The sequence below is a fragment of the Etheostoma cragini genome, chromosome 13 (genome assembly GCF_013103735.1).
Source record: "Etheostoma cragini isolate CJK2018 chromosome 13, CSU_Ecrag_1.0, whole genome shotgun sequence".
Taxonomy (NCBI): Eukaryota; Metazoa; Chordata; class Actinopteri; order Perciformes; family Percidae; genus Etheostoma; species Etheostoma cragini.
Genome location: NC_048419.1, coordinates 14,760,953 through 14,785,545, shown reverse-complemented (window position 1 = coordinate 14,785,545; position 24,593 = coordinate 14,760,953). Strand labels below are relative to the sequence as shown.

The following is a 24,593-nucleotide window of genomic DNA, read 5'->3' as shown; positions in this document are numbered from 1 at the left end:
ATGTTGAAGCCTGAAAATTGGTAGTACCAGTGCTGTAAATGACTTTTTTTGACACTTTAAATATTATAGCATGTATTAATTTTTTTATGTAAAACTCAAACTGACTTAGTAATTGACAATAAAGCATGTTGTATCAGTGCGGAACCATCTCGTGACACAACTATAATAAATCACTGTCATTTTTTTCCTCTCTCATCCATCTTTTGTCCCTTCAGGGAGGACGTATAATGATTTGAACCAGTACCCCATCTTCCCCTGGGTCTTAACCAACTATGATTCAGAGGAGCTCGATCTGACTCTACCTGGCAACTTCAGAGACCTCTCCAAGGTTAGAGCACCCCTAACACACACAATGAATAGCATTTGCGCAGATGCTATAAACCCAAATTAAGGGTAAAATACTGGTCATGCCGTACCACTTGTACACCAAGGCTCACACCAGTTAGAGTAAGAAAAAAGCAAAGCCATATAACACTGTGGGTGTAATTTCCTGCTTTATCTCCTCCTACAGAGGATCAGAATAAGTATGTGCTTGTTAGTTTTATTGTTCAACTGTTGACAGTTTTCAATGTATGACGAGAAAAACTGCATGTATGATTTCTTGTGTAATCATTGACTTAAGCCGTTGTTTTCCTTGGTTTCTTCCAGCCAATCGGTGCACTGAATCCCAAGCGAGCAGCGTTTTATGCAGAACGCTACGAGACGTGGGACGACGACAGCACACCTCCCCACCACTACACAACCCTGTACTCCACTGCTCATTCAACACTGATGTGGATGCTCAGAATAGTAAGTACTTGCTGCACTTTACACAGTTACAGACTTTAACCTTTAGCCGCAACTTGAGCACACAGGAGAGACACAAGGATTCTGTTTTATGAATTTGTCTATTTGTATATTCCCGTAGGAGCCCTTTACCACGTTTTTCCTTAACGCCAACGATAACAAGTTTGACCATCCGGAGAGGGCCTTCTCTGGCATCGGCTGCTCGTGGAGAAACTGTCAGAGGGACACGGCTGATGTCAAGGTAACTATTCCTAAAGAGGCAAAGGAATGTCCCGTACATCAGCAAACATATTGAACATTAAATACACAATAAGTACAGTTTCAGAGTTTAACACAGTACTTACAGTAAAGCAATTCTATTTCCTTTGCTTGAAACGGTTAATAGCTGAAAGTATTTTTAGCTCTGGAGGAAGTCATTAAAATACTGGTGACAACAACTTGTATGTGTGTCATCTTTAATATTTTATACCGTCACAGAGTTTGTCAAATGAATGATAATTTTAGGAAGTTATGAGTTATTTAAACTAACCAATGTGTTTCTGTCATGTCCATCAGGAACTGATCCCAGAGTTCTACTACCTGCCCGAGATGTTTGTTAACAGTAATGAGTACGAGCTCGGGGTGCGTGATGATGGAGTCTCTGTGTGTGACGTGGAGCTTCCCGCCTGGGCCAAGAAACCGGAAGACTTTGTCCGCATTAACCGGATGGTGAGGGACAGTCTTCTTTCCTTAAACGTAAAAAGCAAAAAGGAATGTTAGTTCTTTTTGCTTTAAATCCACTTGAGAGAGACACTGAACGTATTCTTGACTCTTCTCTTTCTTTCCCTCTTTACACCCGTTACTTGAACCAGGCGTTGGAGAGCGAGTTTGTGTCGTGCCAGCTCCACCAGTGGATTGATCTTATATTTGGCTACAAGCAGCGAGGGCCAGAAGCAGTTCGAGCACTCAACGTGTTCAACTTCTTGTCCTATGAGGGAGCAATCAACCTAGACAATGCAGATGCTGTGCAACGTGAGGTCAGTTTCTACGACAACACATCCCTCTAGTTTGACTCACAAATGTCCAATATTATTACAGTGCAGAAATATCCCCCTCATGAGTTCCTCATGCCGCTATATGGCTCCCTTAAAAAAAACATGCATAATTAGGGAGAGTAAAGTAAAGAGTGCAAGTGGGTAGGGTTATGTTTTTCAGGTTTATAACCCCATCTCTTTCTCTGCGACTGTAGGTGATTGAGTCCCAGATCCAGGCGTGTGGTCAGATCCCCTCCCAGCTGCTGATCGAGCCACACCCACCTCGCTCCTCCGCCATGCATCTGGTGAGAATACAAATAGTATTTCAGGTTTAAGTTTCATAACAGTATTCTCCATATAAGCTTACAAAAAACTCCTAGTCAGCTGTACTCACATATAAGACCTCAGCTGCGACCTACTGAAATACAGTACATAACAGAAGTATACATATTTAATTGTTTCTTTTTGCATGTTATTTTATTGAGAGGTTGTTATTATGAAAATGTTCATTTTGGGAACAGGGAGAGAATTTTTCCAAATGTTTCTCTTTTTCATAGACAGGCTGTGGAGTTTATTTTTTATATTTACAACATATTTTAATCCTTATATACCAGTTAAGAGATTATTACATACAAGTGTATGTAATCATGTTTTAGTATCTCTGTCCTTCGTGCTACCCTCAGCAGAACGAGGCCTTAGTGTCTCCACATCAGAGCCATCCATGTCAACCCAAACCTTTCAGTCCTGAACTCCGACCAAGCAGTGCCTCCACCTCCTCTCCTAGCCCTAGAGCCACCCTCAGTGTGTGTACCTACTCTGACCCTGTGCTCCCACTAATATACCTTTTCCCTACCTTCCCTTTGTTCCATCTGTTCTGTCTCCTCCTCTTCCTCCGTTTCCATTCCCGTCCTCCTCCCCTCTTCCTTTCTCCCCCGACCTTCCCTCCCCGCTCTGGCCTCCTCTTCGTCTCTGTCCCTCTCTCTTTCTCTGTCTGTCTCACCAGTGTTTCCTTCCCCAGAGCCCGCTGATGTTTAAGGATCAGATGCAGCAGGATGTCATCATGGTGCTCAAGTTTCCCTCCAACTCTCCCGTCACTCACGTCGCAGCCAACACGCTCCCCCACCTCAGCATACCGGCCGCCGTCACTGTCACATGTAGCCGGCTGTTTGCTGTCAACCGCTGGCACAACACAGTCGGTGAGTGCATGATAAAGGAATCATCTACAAAATGGAATTTGAATCTTAACATTCTCAGTTATACATATTTTTTACACCACTTTGAAAAAAGGGAACATTACAACAACAGTATACAATATTGTTATTTAAGCTAAACTGAGGAACTTTCTGAAACTAAACTATTCCAATCTGTAGATAGTACAGTAACAAGATTTTCATAATAGGGCTGAAATGATTACTCAATGAATTAATAAGTTAATTAGTTAGTTGTTGAGGTCATTTATGATGATTTATCGGACAAATGCAATTTAAAAACATCTTTTTTTTGTATGAAATTGTGATACAATTTGTGATACCATTTACAACCATTTTCAGACATATTTTAAACTAACTGAAGGATTAATCAAACATATTCATATAAATGACATAATAAAAATACTATCTGTAGTTATACAATTAAGACCACTTCATGAAAGTCTGTAGTGCTTATAAACCCAGTGAGATGTTAGTTCGTTTCTGTGGTAGTTTTTGATGCGATTTTAATTGGATTGTATTTAGTTTTTTACCCTTATTTTGTCCAAGTGTTGATAGAGAAATATTTGTTAACTAAATCCTCAATTAACTTTTCATGACCTCATTAGCACAGCGGAGTAGGTTAATTAATTGTGAAAATGTAATTATGGGGGTCATAAAGCAGCTCAAGTGACTTTTCTTTTTGAGGCTTTTATTTTTTTTTAACATGAGCCTGCATCAGAGAGCTCTCAACCAGGGGATTATATGCGAGGTTGTGGTTCAGCATTTATCCTTCTCTATTTTATGATGTGTGAATGTACGGGTGTGTTTGTGTGACTGTTTAATGTTTGATCCTTGTATCCTTCAGGCCTCCGTGGAGCTCCAGGATACTCCCTAGAGCAGGCTCATCATCTCCCCATTGAGATGGACCCTCTCATAGGTCAGTGCAAAACATCTTTATAGCAGATTTAATTTGTTTTATGTAATGATACTATTAATGACACAAGAAGTGGGACTGAAGTCAGTATACCACATGATACTATGGGGAGTATGTACACACATTGCCACAACAGAGGCTGCAAAAATAACCTGAGCGATGAAAGATTAGGAAAGGTTAGAGTTCATGTGATAACTTGTGAAAAATAGCGCATTATTTTGCCCTTTTAAACCTACTGACATCTTTGTGCTCCCGTCTAGCAAACAACTCGGGCGTGAACAAGCGTCAGATCACGGACCTCGTGGACCAGAGCATCCAAATTAACACACACTGTTTTGTGGTTACTGCCGACAACCGCTACATTCTGGTCTGCGGCTTCTGGGACAAGAGCTTCCGTGTTTACTCCACTGAAACTGGTAGGTTTTGTAGTATTTCTGAAACATGTTGAGCATGGTAGAAATGTATGCTTTGATTCTGTCTGAGGTCCAGATTTAAATGTGGATTATGTAGTCATGCATTTGCAATTTTATTTAGATTTGTGTTTAGATTTATTGATATAAAGAAGACACACAGTACAACACTCTTTTTACATTTGCACCTGGGCATACAGTACATTTCTCTATTTATCGGTCCAGAGATTTATTGATTTAGATTTAGTGACACTCTAGTTAATAACTAGCTTACTTGTTAGTTTAACTTGTCTTTGAAGTAAAGCAACCATTGCCTTCAAAAATCTGGGTTGAGAGCACAAACTGACTTAGCCATCTTCCTCCTTCCTCTCCACAGGAAAGCTGACCCAGATAGTTTTTGGCCACTGGGATGTGGTGACGTGTCTGGCTAGATCGGAGTCCTACATCGGTGGAGACTGCTACATCGTGTCAGGCTCCAGAGATGCCACTCTTCTTCTGTGGTACTGGAGTGGACGACACCACATTATTGGGGACAACCCTAACAATAGTGAGTGGCGACATGGTGGAAACAACATTTGTGAATGTTTGCCTATTTCACTGTTTTACATGAGTAGGTTCCTAGTTCAGAAAACACCAAAGCTCCCAGACGTTAATGGTGTCTCTAACTTAGTTTTCTCTTCCAGGTGACTACCCTGCTCCCAGGGCAGTACTGACAGGACATGACCACGAGGTGGTGTGTGTGTCTGTCTGTGCAGAGCTGGGATTGGTCATAAGTGGAGCTAAAGGTTTGTGCGTCTTTATTATGGCAGTCTGGGCTTAAGAGTGATTTCCACAAAGTTTGTTTTCTAAATTGCTGTTAGAGGTTGGGATGATTTCTCCAAACAAATATACTGATATTTCTTTTATTATCTTGCTTTGATCTTGATCCTCAGAGGGCCCGTGCCTGGTCCACACCATCACAGGGGACCTGCTTAGGGCCCTGGAGGGGCCAGAGCTCTGTCAGCGGCCCCGCCTCATCTCAGTGTCTAGCGAAGGCCACTGCATCATCTACTATGAGAGAGGTCGTTTCTGCAACTTCAGCATAAATGGAAAACTGCTGGCACAAATGGAGGTCAACGATTCCACACGGGTAAGGATGTTGAGTTAATACTGTAATATTATTTTTGGTGTATGTTAATGTATAAATACTGTCCTTATTTACATAAAAACATCCAACACACTGTATCCTGACACACTGAAGCCCTTGAGCCTCTTTGAAAACTCTCTGTCTCTTATTTTCTCTCTCCAGGCGATCCTGTTAAGCAGCGACGGACAGAACTTGGTGACAGGAGGTGATAACGGAGTTGTGGAAGTGTGGCAGGCGTGCGACTTCAAACAGCTTTACATCTATCCGGGCTGTGACGCAGGGATCCGTGCCATGGATCTCTCACATGACCAGAGGTGAAACAGATAGAGTGCCACTCTGACAGACAGAAGACGATGCAGACAGCATCACCTTTTTTACCCATAAGAACTACTGTTGTTGGGTAAACTGCATCACCTCAAAGGGGGCAGCAGCGGTTACTGAATGATTAGTAATGGGGCAGTTATTTTATTCACACTTCAGATGAGGCCCAGGGCCCAGGGAATGATTAATGCACTGCAACCCTAAAAAGTATTTTGTTTGCATAGTTTGGTTTCTAGATGTGACTTCCTGTGTGCTCTGCCCTCAGGACTCTGATCACTGGTATGGCGTCTGGCAGCATTGTGGCGTTCAACATAGACTTCAACCGCTGGCACTACGAACACCAGAACAGGTACTGAAGTGAACAGCGGGATCAAGAGGAGAATGGAAAGAGGAGAGAAGAACAAGTAGAAAAGGGGAGGTGATGCATTCTGCTGTTTATCTGCAACACGGGGAAACTAAAGGTACAGAGACGAGGGAAAACAAGTACTGGACCTTAGACTCTATTCCTTTGTGAAGTTTACTTGAGTTCTGGATGCAGCAGCGCGTGTGGAAATAACTTCTTCTGTGCATACGTGTACGTACACACACGTATGTAACCACAGACCCATAATACCCCGAAGATACACACCAAAACCTAGACAGACTGCAGAACGGGGGAGAAGAGCAAGTCAAGCAGACCTTGTAGAGGTCGATCTACCCGTACCACTCACAGGACTGGTGCAGTTACCCTTCCTGGTACGCTTAATGCTTCACAGACAAAGAACCTACGTTTTTTTTTCACTTATATTTTTCTTCTTTATCAATTTTGTTCTTTACTTTTCATTTGAGGGGAGTTCAGTCTGGGAATTATTTGGGTGGACTATAAATTAAGACTCCTACAATGTGTCTAAACTGATGAGAATTGGTCAGAATTGATCCAGCCCGACCCACTGTTCGAACACCGGTGCTATTGGCCTGATCTTAAAATGTACCCTTGAAAAATTGCCTTGGGTTATGTTTTTATTAGAATTTCATCTTATCTGATTTTATCTGGTTTTATTTTATAATGTTAACTTCCCCTTTTTTCTTTTTTTACCCGCAGCAGGGTTAACTTCTTATGTAAATAAGGCTCTGCTTCCTTCAGAGTCTAAACATGTTCTTTCACTACACAAACTGCGCTTATCACCTTTAATTTATTAATGACTTGCTGTATGTAAAATACTGTGTAATAATTATTATTATAATGTTGACAAGACTGATGATAATAATGGCAGTGTCAAGGATGGTGATTATTTTGCCGGAGATGGTAATGATAAAGAGATCTTGCCAGTGCCACCAAGGATGACAACCACAAGACTGACTTGATTTCCTTTGTATATTTGGTGATTGTTTTGTCAAATATGTACATAAAGTCTTGGTTCAGGCTTGATAGAAAACTTAAACAGCTGAATAAGACTGAACGCGCAAAGGAAAGCTTCACTTACCCACATTTGTTGTTAATTTAAAAAAAAAAGAAGAATCAAATCAATGTAAAAGTTTGTTTTGTATTTGCACTTTGCACCAATCACATATTATTATTTATTAGCTTGGTTCTTTCTGATCAGCTGCCATTTCGTTTAGGTCCATTTCCCCTTCGGGAATATTTGTGCATTGATGTTTGTATTTAAAGCGTTGAGCTCATGTGTGATTATTAGGTTTTACAACCTCACAGTTGTAAGCAATATCATGATTCTGTAGCTGATAGAGGTGGGAAAGAGGGAGGACAGGGGATGAAATAAGAGATGTATGTGTGAAGCCATCTTGATCAAATGCGCACATGCACATACTCTATCGACAGGTTCAACTTATGTATCCAAAAAAAGGTTAAATATTTTTGGATCTATGAAACCCTAAAAACTATTGTATTCATGTTTTATTGCAAAGATGTAAAATATGACATGTGTGAGTTGAAAAAAAAAATCATGATAAGAAAATAAAATATGCAAAGAATTTGATGACTTTACTTTTTATTGGTTAAATATGCTCTTTTCCCTAAAAGGTTATTTTCTGCTTCACAAGCGTGTGTTATTGTTGCATTCAGTAGACACCAGTCTGAAATCTTCCTTCTTCAGATGATTTCAAGAGACACATTTCAGTCTGTTACTGCCTGTCATTTTGTGCAGCACCTCCTAAGAACACAGATGTAAGACATAGAGAGCATTGTAAGTTTAACGTGTGCAGTTTTTTTTTCCAGCACTGGCTGTATGCTTTTTCCATTTGTGGGATCTGGTCCTGCATTGTCTCCTGCTTTAATCAAATCAATGAAATAGCTGAAGTTCCCTTAAGCAAGGCATGCAACTCAAAACCTCTCCTGCGGAGCCTCTTAAAGATAAACTGTGTAAAGTTTCAGGTGTGAGGTTGGTCAATGCGTGCGTGCATAAGTTGCTGTAGACTTGTTGGGCTCATGGTGCTGGGAGTTTCCTTTAACAGGATATTAAAGCACCTTATGCAGTTGACCTCGTGATCAAACAGAGATGCAATTCAAAATACATCCCTTACAAGCATGAAAAAAGAGAACATGTACAATGTGTAAGAGAGAATGGAAATCCTTAATGACATTCATTTAACCCAGGGACAAAAGTCCGATTTGCAGTTACATCCAGTACAGTAAATCATGCAAAGAAAATAATGAAATCTACTTCCACTGAATGATTCGTGTTTGCAGACTAGAACTGAAAATGTGAGATTTAATATAACAAAACAAAGTCAAGAAGTTATTCTTTTAACATCACCAGGCTAAAACAATGAGTTTATTTCTCGGTTAACTTGAAAACAAACGTTCTACAACATAAGGTTCTAGACATAATAACTATACATATTTGTCAACAGCTGAGATAATGAACCAATAGTAAACGCTGGTTTTAACACTGGTTTAGTAAACTCTTTTTCTGAGTTTGGCTGACACAGTGTCATCAACTGAAAAAAAGTGAGGATTTGTTGATAAGAACACTGACAGATGTGAGTCCTTGTCTTGTCCGTGGCCTCGTAGCCATCATCACTGCTCTCTGACCCGTCCATTGTTATTGAATTTTATGGAAAAGTGTGACAAAAATGAATGAACCTTTTTTCTAATAAATTCTTTAGAGTGTGTATCTATGTTGCTATGTCAAAGAAACATCTTACAGTATTAAAACAAAAATGATGTATGTTGAGCCAAAACAGCCATTACTGTAGTTATACCTGGAATACAAACAAGACTGACAGCTGCACAGAGCTCTCTGAGCTTCAGTCACCTATTGCTGAAGCTGTCTTTCAGGAACTGAATTTCATCTTGTTTATGCCACTTTTGACCTGGTCTATAGCTGCAGACAGAGGCTTAATGCCTTTTTAAAGATTATTTTTTGGGCCATTTTAGGCCTTCATTGACAGGACAGCTGAAGAAATGAAAGGGGGAGAGAGAATGGGAATGGCAGCAAAAGGCCACAGGTCAGAGTCAAACCCAAGCCCGCTGCGTTGAGGAGGAAACCTCTAAATATGGGCGTCCGCTTTACCAACTGAGCTATCTGGGCACTCACAGCCCTCATTTCTTTCTCACCTTGACATCCCCAGCAGGATGTCTTGTCCTTTCCCCAGTGGAATGATACAGAAATTTGCTATGCGGTAAAAAAAAAACATCACAGCATCCCAAAAACTGACTGAACAACTGAGACACAAGCATGCATTTCTGTACAATGTATGATCTTAAATATTATTGCAGTTCTGATTTGGCAATGTACTGTAGTCTACAGATATTATGAGACATGCTGTGCATGCACTATAAAGAAATATTTGTTCCACAGTAAATATGACAGGTACGGTACAATAAATTAACTTTACAAAAACAGTGAGGAAAGATAATAGTTCCTTTGTTTTTTCCTGCTGAGGAAGAGCAATTCTCAAGTTACTCTGTCTTTGTTGTTGAAATAAGGCTCAAAAGGGTTCAGCCAGTGTCACCAATCAATAACTCTTCATCACATTGTTTGCTATATTTCACCTGTGCCTATGCAAATTGCATGGGCATGCGTACCTGACACACTGGACAACCGGAGTTAGAATATGCATGCATGGAATGTGCTATAATGCCATGCTGTCCGCTTCTTTGTGGCTGACAAAGTGTTTTTGTATTTGTATGTCACAGTGAGAAGGCTCTGTTTGTCTCTGTGTTTTTATGTGCTCCATCCCATCTCCCTTAGGTGGACAGTGAGGAGATGGTGGACCTCTGAGATGAGATACTACAGATTTCCATGTTGGTGAAGGAACTCCCGCCCTCGCTGCTGCAATCGGGGACAGATGATGAGGAGGAGATGATGTTTTTCAGCCGGTGGAGGGAGATTATGAGCAGCGTCAGGAGGAATACCAGCAGGCCGAGAAAGAGCCACACATAAACGTAAACGTTGGCCGGATGTCCTGGTGACGAGGCAGCCGCAGATGTGGAAGCAGAGGTTGGGGAGAAACGGAGGAAAGTCCCATTGTCTATTGGAGAGATATCAGTCTCGTTACGGTCCATCAACAGGGCGTCCATCCCTGACATCCTGGCTGATGTTCCAAATAGATTTGCATGAGAGAAAAAAAAGAAAGAATAGTGAGATCTATTGTGGGGAAAAAAAACAGAAAGACACTTCAAAATTCATAATTTAAATGGCCTGTAGGAGAAATTATCTCTTGTCTGCTGAAGCTGCCACAAATTTATTTTCTCCCTCCAGGACACTTCAGCATGGCAGATGCTTGCTGAAACAAGCGCTTTCATCCACGTCCTCAGCTTTGGCCGAGATTAAAAGACAGAGAGCACGTCTACAATTGTGCCACTTTACTTCAAGAGGCCCCAGATGCAGAACAAATATTAGCATTTATTGATAAAAAAAATATTTTGTGCATTGCCCTAGATGGTTAACCCTACCCATCTACCATTACGGTAAAACACTTGTTTTCAGGGCTAAGGAGATCATAAACTGTAGCTAAATAACATGGAAACATATGTATTTGCAGCATTCAAAAAAGCAAAAAGGTACTATCATCATAGCATGTCTTAATGTAATAAATCTGTATGAATTACCCATAATCAAGCAATATACTATCTTTGGACGTTTCACAGTCAAGTCTACAAAGGTAGGCTAAATATTTTACTATACACAGAATATGATCGGAAGTGGGGGGGAATGTTGGCCCTCCTCATACTTAGTCCCATTTTCCCCACAGTCCAACACCCATGTGTATAAGAAAGAATATCTGGGTGTCTAAATATATATTTTGTATATATAAATTGATTGCAAAAAAAGAAGATTAAACATCTGAATAAATATCTGGCTAATCACAAAAACTACTATATAAACTACTAAGAGTAACAGCAGGGGGAGTGCATGTCTCATTAAAGGCCTGTCAGGCTTGGTGCCTGGAGCCGCGTGTGCTCATAAACGAAGACATCCTTATCTGATTAAATTAAATTCCTCATAATCAGCTTTCACAAAGACAGCTGAGACCCAGCCCTCCTCCACTGATATTGTTAATAATGTTCCACTGCAAATAACTGCATGGGCATGGCCCACAACTGACTAGAAGATGAGACTGAGCATTGTGGTGCAGACATGTTGCTGAGAGACAGAGAGCAAAAGAGGCTGTTTTGTATTTTGGTTAGGCCAGCCTTGTGTCTTGACTTGATATATGAAAGTAGAGAAAGACACTTCAAAGGGAATGATGATTGACCATGACTAGGCCTACTAGAATGAAAGCAGGGGGTCAGCACACACACTCTTTGCCTCACAATGGCGTGTGTTCATTTCTTTCTTATCTGCCAGGTCTCCCCTCCTTTCTCTCCATTACATGGTTATACATTTCATCATGGCCCAAATGTGAGCCTGGTCACATTATATATTTAGGGGAGTTGAGTCTACTATGTTCACTGTAGCCCTACAGTGAATAATCCTTTTGGTTCCCATAACAATTTGGAAACGTTCGTTTTTGGTTGCCGGAACATTCCCTGAAGGTTAGGTTTGGTTGTGTTTTGGTCTGTTTTGGTTGTGTGTTGGTGGATCGGAAAGTTTTCTTAACGTTCTAGGAATGTTAGTTTTTGGTTACATCGAACGTTCTCAGAACGTTCCCCTAACGTTGACCTAACGTTGCAACCTTTAACGAACGTTGCCCTAACGTTGCAACCTTTAGAGAACGTTACCCTAAATGAAATGTACCTCTTTAAATACCGTTGAAAAGCCTCCCAGTCCCGGAAGCACTCTGTTCCAACACACGTGTGGAACCGTCCTCCAGCTCTGTCCTTGCCTACCTTATACATACATGCCTTTGAGCCGCAATACTTTAACTGCATGTGTGGCCCTAAGGGGTTAATAGACCATTTTCAGTACATTGCAGGCTACTGTGTGAAAACTGATTTAGAAAATACTAGATGCATATTAGAAGCCCCCCCATTTTTAAATGATCTCTGTGCGAAAAACGTTTAGCAGAGGGCGTTTAGAGCTCAGCATCGATCACAGTCACGAGCGAATTCACCCATAGACTGAGTTCATCGCACTGTTGATTCATTAACATGTTTTGCACAGGTAAGATAACACAGGTAAGATAACCATGATTGAACTGTTGGACTGTTTGTGAACACTATGAAAACTTGTTCAGCTCGGAAATTATACTGTACATTTTAGTTAAACGCTACATGCCAGGCTGGGATATGGGTATGTGCTGGAAGCATCAGCGATTAGCATACCGAATAACGTTAGCTAGGTGTTAGTGAATAGCATTAGCGATTAGCGCCGCCAGCAAGGAAAGTATTAATTAGCCAACGTTAACGGCCATTTCGCTAAAGCCCGGTGAATGTTTAGGTAATATGTCAGTTTGTCTGGTGTTTTTTTTATACCTTTTTACTATGACATATACACTAATTTGGGAATTCGGACAGAGTTAAGCCTGTAGATGTAATTAGTCGGCTAAGTTAGGCAAACAGTTAATGATTGCATGCGGATTGTGTGGAACACGGAGAGTCTTTCTCATGTCAAGTGGTATGAAAATATGTTTAATGTGTTTTTTTTGTATTTTGACAGATACATGTTATTGAGTGGTGTAGTGTTGGCACATGTCAAGTAGCGTTAACGTCACTGAGCCTTTACATTGAAGTATTATGAGAAGTTTATAACAAGACAGGATACTACCAGCCGTAGGCTTACAGTCAAGAGCGATAGAACTGATGCAAAAGCCTCTTGATGATGTTTTGAACAACTTTGCTGGGTGTCGCTGCCCGATGTGAGTCAAGTGCTGATGTGAGTTGCACATGCTTCACTTTTGCGACAAATGTGAAGCATAGGCTGCACTTGACTCAGATTGGGAAGTGACAATGACTATTGTCATCGATATGTTTTGCACAGGTCACTCCTTTAAATCATAATAATATACCGTGGGTTGAGAAAGTTACACACCCATGCTAGAGTTGATTAATAAGATAATTAAAAAAACATTCTTTGGAAATTGATCTTAATGCCTTAATTCAAATCAAATTAGGAAATTCCAACCTTTTAAGGACACCAATTTTCTTTGTGAATGAATAATGGATTGTAAATAAATAAATGTTCTTTCTTATGTCATCACATACCATTTACCATACCTAGAGATTGGCATGATGTTATTTCAGTTAGCTTAATAGCTGGTTTGATTTGCATTGAGAGATGATCTTATGTAACGTTCCCCATGCTTATGTCTATGGCAGGGGTGACCACACATTTTCAGCTTGCAAGCTACTTTTAAAAATGACCAAGTCAAACATATCTACCTTCTATGAAAATGCAAAACATATATTTATTTATAAATATATTGAAAATTAAATGTACAATATAAGTTGGTGTACTTTGCATAACGGCATTAACCCATATGCACAATACAACTGTGAATTTTTTTGTCATCATCTCACTCTGACGCCTTGCACTGAATGGAATCCGCCAGGGATGCATAGTCCAGACAGGAGCTGCTGATAGTCAGCCTCAAGCACATTTCCAAATGATCATCAGTCATGGTGGAACAGGATTTGGAGTTTATAGTCTTCATGTGGGAAAAGGCTGACTCACATAAATAAGTGGAGCAGAACAATGCGGTCAAGGAGGTAGCACATTTCCTCATGTTGGGGTACTTTTCCTCTGTCAGCAAGTTCCAAAACTGTCCATGAGCCCTAGACTGGAGCTAAATGTCAGCTTGCAGCGTCAGGATCTCATTCTCCACTGCAGACAGTTCAGGTGAAAAAGTGTGGCATTTTCTGATGCAAGTAAATCCACCTCAGCGTCTTCTCAAAAAGGGTAGCCCATAAAAATACACAACTGGGCTGTGTCACTCACGTCTGTAGACTTGTCTAATTGCAGCAAGAAACACTCGCAATCTGCGAGACCCCTCCAATGTTTCTCGGTCACATCCTCGGCCATTGCTTCACAGCGCTGTGTAACTTTACTCCTTGACCGCTGGAGAGATTTGATGGAAGATACTATGTCAGGTTTGTTTTAAGTCTTGAAACAATAAATCAGCCGCTTCAACGAATGCCTCTTTAATCATCTCTCTGTCTTGGAAGGACTTCTTGTGTTTAACGATGATGTGACTCACACGGAACAATACTTTGGTGGAGGTCTTTGCTTTTGTGGTAAGCTGTGAGAAAAAGGCCTGCTGTCCAGACAACAGGGATTTTAGTTCTTACACCTTTCTCCTTCTCAGTTCACTTTTCAGAGGGAAGTCGGTGACGTAGCTTTCATGAACAGTCCGAAAATGACGCTCCACATTTCCCTTCTTCTGAACAGCAGTGGTAGATTTGCAGATGAGGCAATTGCACTTTAAATAGCACATTGTGAAAAAAAAAAGTCCTCTTCCTATTCTGTATGGAAGTGGTAGGTTTTTGGCTTTTTACTTGGGCCAGCTCCCACACTCATTTTTATACCTTTTTTGAGATTGGTAGAAATAACTTAACTAGGCTAACTCTGCAACTCGCTAGCTTGCTGGAATTCTGCCGCTGCTGCGTGCACATGCGTACTGACCCATGTGTCAGAAAAGATCAGACGTTAGACTGGTTGTCCTGTGTGTCAATCAAGTGACAAATGGTATAGTGGCATAGTGAGGATGGATGATAGGCTGACATCTTTATTTATTTATTAATGCCATGCGATCTACCCCCACTGCCTTTGATCTACCGGTAGATCGCGATCGACGTAATGAGCACCCCTGCTCTATGGTGGAGGGTATGTGATGATGTGGGGCTATTTAATTCCAAATCCTAAGGGAACTTTATCAAGATGCATTGTATGCCGGATCCATGAAATAAATGGCCCTTAAAAATATTTATGTGCCTGATTCAATAGGAATTTAACATAGGGATGTGTATACTTATGCCCCCTGTATTTAAAGGAGGAACATTTATTTATAATTCATTTTTCATTCACAAAGAAATTGGTGTCCTTTTAAAAGGTTGGATTTGTTTAATTAAGGCATTAAGATCAATTTACAAAAGATGTTTTTTTATTTATCTTTTTAATCAACTCCAGCACTGTAAATGTGTTTGGATCCAACTTTTCTTTCTGAGCCTCTAACACTTATCAATGTAATGTTACAATGGTACACACTTTTCTTTATCTCCTATTTAGCATTGTCGCTTTTGAAGTTGAAGCAAGCCACTCTATCCTCAAAGACTTTTCCTCTTCATTTATTCACCCCCTTTTATTCTCTCTCTGTTTGTCTATCTCTGGTTAATAACAGTTGACTAGAACTCTGCTTTCTTTAATTTAAGGCCCACTGTACCTTCAGGGATATACACAGCATAATGATGAGGGCAATGAATGTGCTGCTCTTTCTCTGATTGCATGTTCTCTTCCCCTAAGTCTGTTTTCTTCATCAAATACTCCTAGTCGCCTTCCCAGCCCAATCAAAAACTGTCTTGTCGCTTTTGTTGACTTAGGGACCATCCACGCGAAAACGCTTTTTGATGCAAATGCACATGTTTTGCATGGTTTTGGCCAATCTTCCAAACAAATCCTGTAAACGTATTGACTGAAGACACACTTTTTTGGAACTTGGTCCAAAGGTGAAAAAATTGGAAAACAGCGCCCTTGTCTCCCTGTTTGGGCGGTAAAGCCGCATACTCGCGTAGAGATGATGTCATTGCCACACCCCTCAACCTCTAGCCTTCAACCTATTATCCCTTGATGATGTCTCATAAGAACAACAGTGGCAGACTACATGCTTGTGTTCCTCCTGGAGAAGCTATTGAGCCTATTAGGGTTACTCTGTTTGTGTACAACACACAAGCTTTATGCACATGCTCCGCCTCTTCTTCTCCCTGTTTTTTGGTGAATTTCTGTAGCAGAAACAGCGCCACCTATAGGCCTGGAATATGAAGTAGCGTGTTGAATCATTTACAAATCACATCGTTTTTAAAATCTTTTGATCCGGTGCCTGTTTTGATACTGGTTCCTAACAATACTTTTTTCAGTACCATATGTTTGAAAATCCATTTCAACATCAACACAAATACATTAAACAAACGACTTTTATTTTCCACCTTAATTGTGAATCGAAACAGTTCTGAATTCAAAAAAATTAACAAAACAAGATGTGTTGAGCCCCTTGTGATACTTGTTTTCATGTTGTGCTGAACCTTCTTTGTGTTTTAAAAATATCAATTTTGATGCGATCATAGTAGTGCCCCTAGCACTCCCATTCAAAAGTACGGTCAATCTTAAAAGTGCAACCTCCGTCCTAATCATATTTTTATATAAAAGTTTGATTCGGGAACATTCACAAAAAGACCCTAGGTTGCATTTTGTTGATAGTTACGCTTAAATTCCTTATACTCTGTCTACTGGCCTCCTCTTGGCATTCCCCTCCTACTCTTTTCTGCTCTGTATAGGTTGCTGTCGTTAATGATATGTTGTTTTCACATCTGTGATGAACATGACTCATTGTGAGCTGAAGTGGCTGATAATTGGGCTTAATGATGCTTTTTGTATCCAGGCAACAAGGTATGTTCTCCTCTTTTTTTAAGCTAATCTACTTTAAGAGGGCATGCCATGCAGTCCCGCTGAGGCTGAAGAGGTCAGACACACACACACACACACACACACACACGCACACACCTATGTTAAGTGAATCAGTAGCTTTTTTTCCTTGGGAATAGCTCCAAGCGTAATACAGAGAACACCAAGGGCTTATTGGGTAATGATGAATCCCTATTGAGGAAAATTATATAAATGTTGAAAATGTCTTACTTTTCATTTGGTTGAGGTAGCAAGACATGTTGGATCTGAGTTTATTTTTGTCTCCAAATGGTGTGAATGGATGGAGCACCAGGAAAACAATGTTTTATTGTTCTCTCTCTAGTTAGAAGTTTCTCTTTTACCTCTGACTACACCCCACATCAGTGGTGTGAGAGTGGCCAGGAGTTTTCTTTGTTGCAATTGTATCCACACCCAAAAGTGATGTCATGGTGTACTGACCACATCCTGGGGCACACTTCTACATCACTGCAGCAAGGTGAGAAGAAAAAAAGAAAAAAATGCAGGTGGTGTTAAGTTACTCTTCAAATTATTTCACTTTTTCCTCTAAATGTGATGGGATTTATTTTTCTTAAAGATGAAATTTTCTGCAACCATGCTTTGCTTGCTGCTCAGTCAGCTGGATGCAGTCACCGACTGGGCCTCAATCTCTATGCTGATTCTCTTCACACAACACTAGCGTGACATTGATCAGTTCTTTGGTCAGCTAAGCCTTCTTTAATGCTTTTCTGAGACAGAGAGAATAAATTGCTGGCTCTTGAAGCTGGACTGGATTTATTTTTTTCTGCCCTTTGTGCTTCATTTTTAGCTCTCTCCCACCGAGCTGCAATCTCACTTGTTCTTGAGTCTCTGTAACACGATACTGGCTTAACCCTAATGTTCTGTTTTGGGGCTTGAAGAACCCGTCTTTAACAGCTCAAAAGACATACAACAACATTGTTGTATCAGCTTGATATTGAAATACTTGCAATAAACAAACAGATGTTAAAGTGGACTTTCAGTATTTTTCAGTATAAAATACAACAGACTGCTTGTTGAATTAAAAACAAATTAAAGGAAATAATTTGCAAATTTGCTTTTATTGAAAAAAATTGAACATTGATTCAAAAAAGCTACAACTAAAAGAATTGACAGTACATTTTTAAGTAGTTTTCTACTAATATTTTAAGTTAACAATAAAAGAAAACAACCTCTTAAGTGTCTTTCATGATATGTTTATTGTGTTGGTTAACTTTGCAATGACTGTTAAAAAAAAAAACAGCAATATATTTTGCAGCCCCAGTTGATGCTTCACTAGCGGGGGGCAATGACATCATACACTAATTTGCATATCTCTGGTGTCATTACGCAATCATATGCATAAACCTTAGTGGTTGTGTAATCCCAAATACTAGCTAGCTAAATTACCATTAGATTAGTCATCTATCTATACAGGTACTGATGAATTTGTGGGTTAGCCCAGAGTTGTTAACCGTGGTCAAAACAACATACTAAAATGAAATGAGCGTGTTGAACGGTGTTGTAATCTTACGTTACCCACCAAGAATTACATTAGCCTTAGCTACTTGTCAACCAGCACCTTTACAGTAGTAACCAAAACACTTTTCTTCTTCGTTCCCCCTATAGGTTGGAAGGTCTAAATTGTCAACACCGTTTTCTTGGAGACAGACGCTATGTGCACAGAGGGGAGAGGCTGTGTATGTACAGTACAGGCCAGAAGTTTGGACACACCTCATTCAATGAGTTTCCCCAATTTTCACGACTATTTACATGGTAGATTATCACTGAAGGCATCAAAACTATGAATGAACACATGTAATTATGTACTTCACAAAAAAGTGTGAAATAACTAAAACCATGTCTTATTTTCTAGTTTCTTCAGAGTAGCCACCCTTTGCTCTGATTACTGTTTTGCACACCCTTAGCATTCTCTTGATGAGCTTCAAGAGGTAGTCAAAACACTGGTTACCCATACCTGTGCTTACGCCCGGCTGATACCACCGCAACAAATTATAATTTTTTATCAGTTACTTTTCGAAATCCATTCGAACAACGCTTCACATCGGCATAAATATGTCACTTTTAAAGCTATAGTGTGTAGTTTCTGCCTCCCCCTTGAGGAATTCTAAGTAATGACAACAAAACTGTCATCGCATCAAGCCTTCCATGACCGCCCTCCTTGAGACTGGACATCACAAGCCTGACGTTCTTTTGACTTGCATTCACTTGACTTTTGTTACATAAATTGTCTTTCATTTACCTTTTGGGACTGTTCTACCTTTCAGCCTCCTCATACTCCTGTTTCCCCTGCATATTCTAGTCTGAAGCTCATCAGTTGGTCCTTTAAAAAAAAAAAAAAAAAAAAAGCTCTTTTATTTCACTCTCAGCTTTGACTTTTTTATGATTTATTTTTCAATGTCAGCATTGCCCTCTCGGCTATGTCAAGAGTATTTAATACATTCTGTACAGTTTTTGGCTATCGCTACTGCACACTCTTCAACGTGGGCTGCCTTGAGAGAATTTATTCTCATGAGTTCCACAGCTTTCTTCACCCACCCTTCTTCACCCACCTAAGCATATTGTCAGTCCCCAACCAGCCTGTATCTATAGACACTCAGCCTGGACTCCTAAAGCTCCCTTTTGCCCTGATCAAACTCCTTCCTGAGCTGCACAATCTCTGCAAATCACTCCCCTAAGCTATCTCATTCTCTTCTGGCGGAGTATGTTCACCAAAACTCCTCCTGAGACATTGTGCCATGAAGCTTCCTCTGCTCCAGTTACTCAATCTGTTTCTCACCCTTCTTCATTTTCTTATCATCTCCTTATAATCTTCCTGACTATCAGTATTCAGTGTATATTTGGCACAATTTGTCATATGAGTTCTGTCCACATACATTTCCTGTGCTCTTGATTTCAGTATATTTTGCACAGGTTTTATATTTTTAAGTCTTTTGTGCAGTGTGTATTTTACACACTGTACATATTGAGTTTTAAGATTGCCGGAAATTTGTTTTTATTTAAATTATAACATTTGCTGTGCATGCCTTTGCTGTGTTATGCTCTAAAGGTCTTAAGGTTCAATTCTTCATTCTTGATGATGATGCTGGATGTATTCTCAATCAAAATGTAATTGATGACCCCTGACCTAGGACTAGGATAAAATTAAGTAAATTTGCACAATTATGTGGTTTTGGGTCTAGGCCCAATTGGTTAGGATTGACATTGATTAAAATATGATGGTATGTACACTCACTGACCACAATATAAGGAATGCCAGTTGTACCTTAAAATAGGATGAGAAATAGTATTTGTATTACATTTCTACACAACAATATTGAATAGGATAATCAAATACAGTAGGTAATAATGATATGAGTTGAAAAGCCACTTTGTAACCTTCAAATACAAATGAATTACTTCTCATTTTCATTATTTTATATTTATGTTTATATTATACTTACATTTATGTCTATTATAATCATGACACAACTAAAAATATGCCTCAATGTGTGTGAATATCATGTTTGTTTGTGTTGCAGCGACGTGTCGGTTCCGTTTCATACGTAGAACATTGGTATTAACATAGTATTTTTTGCAATTAAAACCTTAATATCTAGATTGGTGACACAAAATAGCAGTACCCATTATTGGAATTTCTGCTGTCCATGCATGCAGCATATGCAAATATTTACTAAAACCTTAACGTCCAAGATAAACAATCTGTTGTCTATTCAGTTATTAGCTTCACTTTCACTTTCATGAATAATGGACAAGACCATGTGTGGCAAAATGTCATGGCATTTGGTGTGGGCGTGCGTGCGTGTCTCATGCTGTAGTCCTACCACATGCATTGCCAGGAGATAAAAGTAGCCTGCATTTTAAACATTTTACATTTTTAATTCTGAGCCAGATCAGCTGAATACAGACCTAAAGCTGAAAACTGCCCCTGCAGCCCCAAATACCACAGATTAGATGACCCATTTAGGGGTCAGAGATATGCTCGAATGATGAAAATATGAAGAAAGTGATGTTTCAATATGCAACAGAAGCTCTCAACCATTTCCCCACACAACGCCAACCAATCTAATTCTCTCAAGTTTGGGTTGTTTCAGTATTTCCTTTCAAATGTCCCTTAAAAGACTGCATCCAAATGTAATACACGTAATGTATGACAATATATAACAGACACAACTCTAAATAAAAAAAAAACAGGTGGAATATGAACCTGAATGCACTTAGTCTCCTCAAGTAGGTTGAGTTATCTGATTCTCAGATGTTCAGCGCATGAAAGAAAGGATTTTGAAAAGCTAAATTGTGATGAGATCTTAAAGGTGTTGCAAAGTGCTTTTTATAACTGACAGAAAGATAACTTGAGTTAAAACGCATTGGATATTGGCCAACGTAAATAATGAGCTTTTTTGCCTGTGTGTGTCTGTGCGTGACTCTGTGTGTCTGTGCGCACGTGCCTGCCTGCTAGTTTATCCCCGCGGTGAAGTGTATGTTTTTACACCTCGTTATCATTTCAGTTAATTTCTCTACTTGAGTTCAGTTGCCAATACATTTCATACTGATTGTGTGTCCGTGTGCAGCTCCTTTGTCCCTCTGTTCATTATGGTGAAGAGGGTGAGTCACACATCATTTTAAATAAAATCAAACCTTGGTCTTGTTCTCGATGCCCTAAAAGAGACTTTTTATGCAGTCCTCCTTTTTATCTCAATCTGGGGGCAATTGCTTCACTCTACCACTCACTCCGTCCCTCTTTTTCTCATCAGCCACATAGGAAGCCCGCTTATTTCCCAAGTTGGTGACCGAATGTATACATGAATTCTTCCCCGCTGCAAGTCTCATTGAAAATTGTCTCTCTTCCTTCATTTTACAATTTAATTTTTCGTGTTTTCTATTCCATATCTCTCCCTATTTGTCTGTAACAATGTTTGTCTGTTACGACTGCTCTGCGGGCATTAGTTATACACTGAATAAAGTTGCTGCTGAATCATTGCTCTTTGTATTCAGTAGGAATAGGTTAACACTGTTCCCGTTCTGTCTGGCTCTTAAAAACATTTGAAAACATTTCATGAAAATCAGCCTGAAGCATCAGCAGCATGCATGGAACAGTTGAAAAAGGAAAAGTAGCAGACCTTTTTTAATGTGTGATGCGGGTGTTCCTCGGTCTTGTTCACGTCGTGCAGATATCCATCCCGTTGTGTTTGGTGTTTTCAGCCAAGCAAATCCAGATCTGTTGCCCCTGCTGATATCTACCCTGTGAGTGCCTCTCTTTCTCTCGCTCTCTCTCTCTCGCTCGCTCGCTCGCTCTCTCGCTCTCTCTCTGTCTCTGTCTGTGTGTCATTCAGTGTGACACACACACACACTCACTAGAACTGGAATAGACAGCTGTAGTAGACAGGTTGTCAGATGTGGATTCTCTTTATGAATGGGCAAAAGGGAACATACGCATACACACGGTCTCTAATTGAAAGGCTGTAACTAAAGAATTAGGTTTTTTTACTTAAGAAGTGGTGAAGAGAGAGAGAAGAGAGGGAGTAGTGCTTGCTCAAATGTCATTCCCTCTGTTGTGGCTCCCTCTGTCTCTGCCCTCCCTCTTTTTTCACTGCAGCTCATCACCTTTCAATAATGACCACATTAACAGTCAAATCTATTCTGTCCTTTGTGCTTTCGTTTTCACTGAGCAACTATTTCTCACAGTTAACAAGATTTTTCATAGTTAGTTTACATAGCCAAACAAATAGCTAGATTAGTAGACGTGCAGCCAGATAAATGTTTGCATATAATTGACCAATAAATCAATATTTTTCATTGCACGCACACACTCCCACACACCCAATCAACCCCTTTGTTTTGCATCTCTGTAGTGTTTGTGTAAGGGACACGGCCTTGCTCTCTGCTCTCAGCTAACTGCATTAATATCCACAGTGGGGAGCAATAACCGGCAACCATTATTCTGGCAGCACTGCTCAGATGAAATCCCAAATTGGCAGATGAATGAGAAATTAGTTTATTTTATTTTGAACATGTAAATATATATAATAAAATGAAGAAATAACAGATAAATAAGGACATGTACAGCTTCCAGTACTTCCAAAATGATTGTGATTCAAATAAGAATTGAAAGGGCAGCCAAAGAATAAAAAAAAATCCTTTAACCTCTCTTAACAGTATGTCTCTGACTACAGCTAAGCACATTGTTCTGTGAAATTGCACAAATATTGTTTTATCTGAATTGAAAATAAAAGCATTAAACGTACATAAAATACATACTTTTACTATTTGCTTTCCATGCTTTTTATGGCGGAATAAAAAAAAATTAAATTGAGAGATTTATCAATCAACAACATCCTTATACTATTCTGAGATGGTAAACTTTTGTTGAGCAAAAATCATAGGATAACCCAACAATATGGACTCTTCCTTAGAGGGTCAGTTCACCCAAATTATAAAACGACATATTTTCTCACTCACCTCACCATGCTAGCAAAGCAGATAGTTTGGTGTTTATTTGGACAGATTTTAACATTGGCATCTGCATTTGCATCGAGGAAAAATCAGTTACCAAAGTCATTGAATTCATCCTCTGCGGGCCATTTACATCTGTCCATCCCATAATTGTCAAGATATTTTACCAAAATGGTGTGCCCACCGATCGATAGATGGGCCAACATACTAACAGACCAACATTGTCATGCCTATAGCCATGCCAATACACTATACAGGGTCCACCACATTTTTTCCCCTCGGGCCAGTAGATCGAGATTTTACTGGCCCCTTGTTTATTTTTATACTTTTACTTATATAGTAAAACATAATAAAGTATTAATCATATACATTGCAATGATTCATCTGAACAACAAACAAAAATCTGTTCTGCATCTACAAATATAAGTTCAGTCAATTTAGTTTGTAGTTATAATACAGTAATGCTTGTTTTAATTTAAATGAAAGGTCTGTAATTACAGTTTCAAGGCAATGACACTGCTGCCTTCACTCAACCTTTGTAAACTTCCAAAGTTGATGATTGTCGTGAATCAGTACTGTGCATTTTAGTTAAAACAATGCAACAATCGAAAACATTGTGATATGGTTTTGTAATTGTTCTTGAATTATGCAACGTAGTTAATTTGCCGCAATGTTATGAAGAGGCGAAGACATGCTGATCAGGCAAATATCAGCTATTTAAAAAAAGAAAAAAAAAGAATTTAACCAGCCATCTAGTAACTGATGTGTTTCCGCTTTGTGTTCATATTGTAATAACCTGACTATTTCTCAGCCATGGTTGATGTTACTGGGCTATTTAAATGTTCATTTTTACTTTATTTTATAATTTCTGACATTGTTTGAATACGACACTGAGGAAGCTAACTTTGCAGTTTTCTAGCTAGTAATATTAGCTAGTCTTCCCGGCAGAGACTACATTGCCAGAAGGAGACTGGACAGCAGCAAAGGGCAGTATCTGCAGCTGTAACTGGGTCGAGTTGCGGCTACAGCAGCTAGAACCCAGGCGGATCAGAGCTTCTGTCTGACGGCGGGACCGCGGCGAAGGCTAAGATAGCTAGCTTTCTGCTAAAGAGGGGGGAGCGGACCTCAACTCCAGTCTGGCTGGGTTTGAGTTGCTGCAGCCGCTACTGAAGGTCCAAAGCATCTGTGGGTGCTGGCTGGGTGATGGGTGTTGAGAAAGTATATTTTTGTAGTTTGTGTGAACCAACCCTTTTAAAGTGCGTTCTTTTAATTGTAAGACTATGTGGCTCTTATTGGAATTAAACACTCCAAATATAGTTTGTTCTCCTTT

The 24,593-nt window shown here is 39.7% G+C and overlaps 2 protein-coding genes across 3 annotated transcripts in view; one reads left to right on the top strand and one right to left on the bottom strand.

Moving 5' to 3' along the window:
* The window catches only part of nbeaa (neurobeachin a), an 85,310-nt gene extending 77,690 nt beyond the window's left edge, over positions 1-7,620 (top strand). The window contains 15 exon segments of the mRNA XM_034890339.1: positions 125-210; positions 213-328; positions 649-789; positions 908-1,027; positions 1,342-1,494; positions 1,638-1,802; positions 2,015-2,104; positions 2,803-2,995; positions 3,855-3,926; positions 4,184-4,339; positions 4,710-4,880; positions 5,017-5,118; positions 5,266-5,462; positions 5,622-5,773; positions 6,046-7,620. Of these exon segments, the coding sequence (XP_034746230.1) occupies positions 125-210; positions 213-328; positions 649-789; positions 908-1,027; positions 1,342-1,494; positions 1,638-1,802; positions 2,015-2,104; positions 2,803-2,995; positions 3,855-3,926; positions 4,184-4,339; positions 4,710-4,880; positions 5,017-5,118; positions 5,266-5,462; positions 5,622-5,773; positions 6,046-6,136 (2,005 nt within the window). The 3' untranslated portion in view covers positions 6,137-7,620.
* Positions 7,621-9,930: 2,310 nt separating this feature from the next.
* Positions 9,931-22,104, bottom strand: LOC117955692 (serine-rich and transmembrane domain-containing protein 1). Of its 2 annotated transcripts, none has more exons than XM_034890338.1 (2): positions 21,931-22,104; positions 9,931-10,366 (listed from the first exon to the last, which is right to left on the bottom strand). In XM_034890338.1, the coding sequence occupies exon 2, from the start codon at positions 10,306-10,308 to the stop codon at positions 9,967-9,969; it is 342 nt and encodes a 113-aa protein (XP_034746229.1). In that variant the 5' UTR covers positions 10,309-10,366; positions 21,931-22,104; the 3' UTR covers positions 9,931-9,966. The 2 variants fall into 2 exon arrangements, with proteins under 2 accessions (XP_034746229.1, XP_034746228.1); XM_034890337.1 differs by having other exon boundaries at positions 9,931-10,313; positions 21,931-22,102.
* Positions 22,105-24,593: the final 2,489 nt, after the last annotated feature.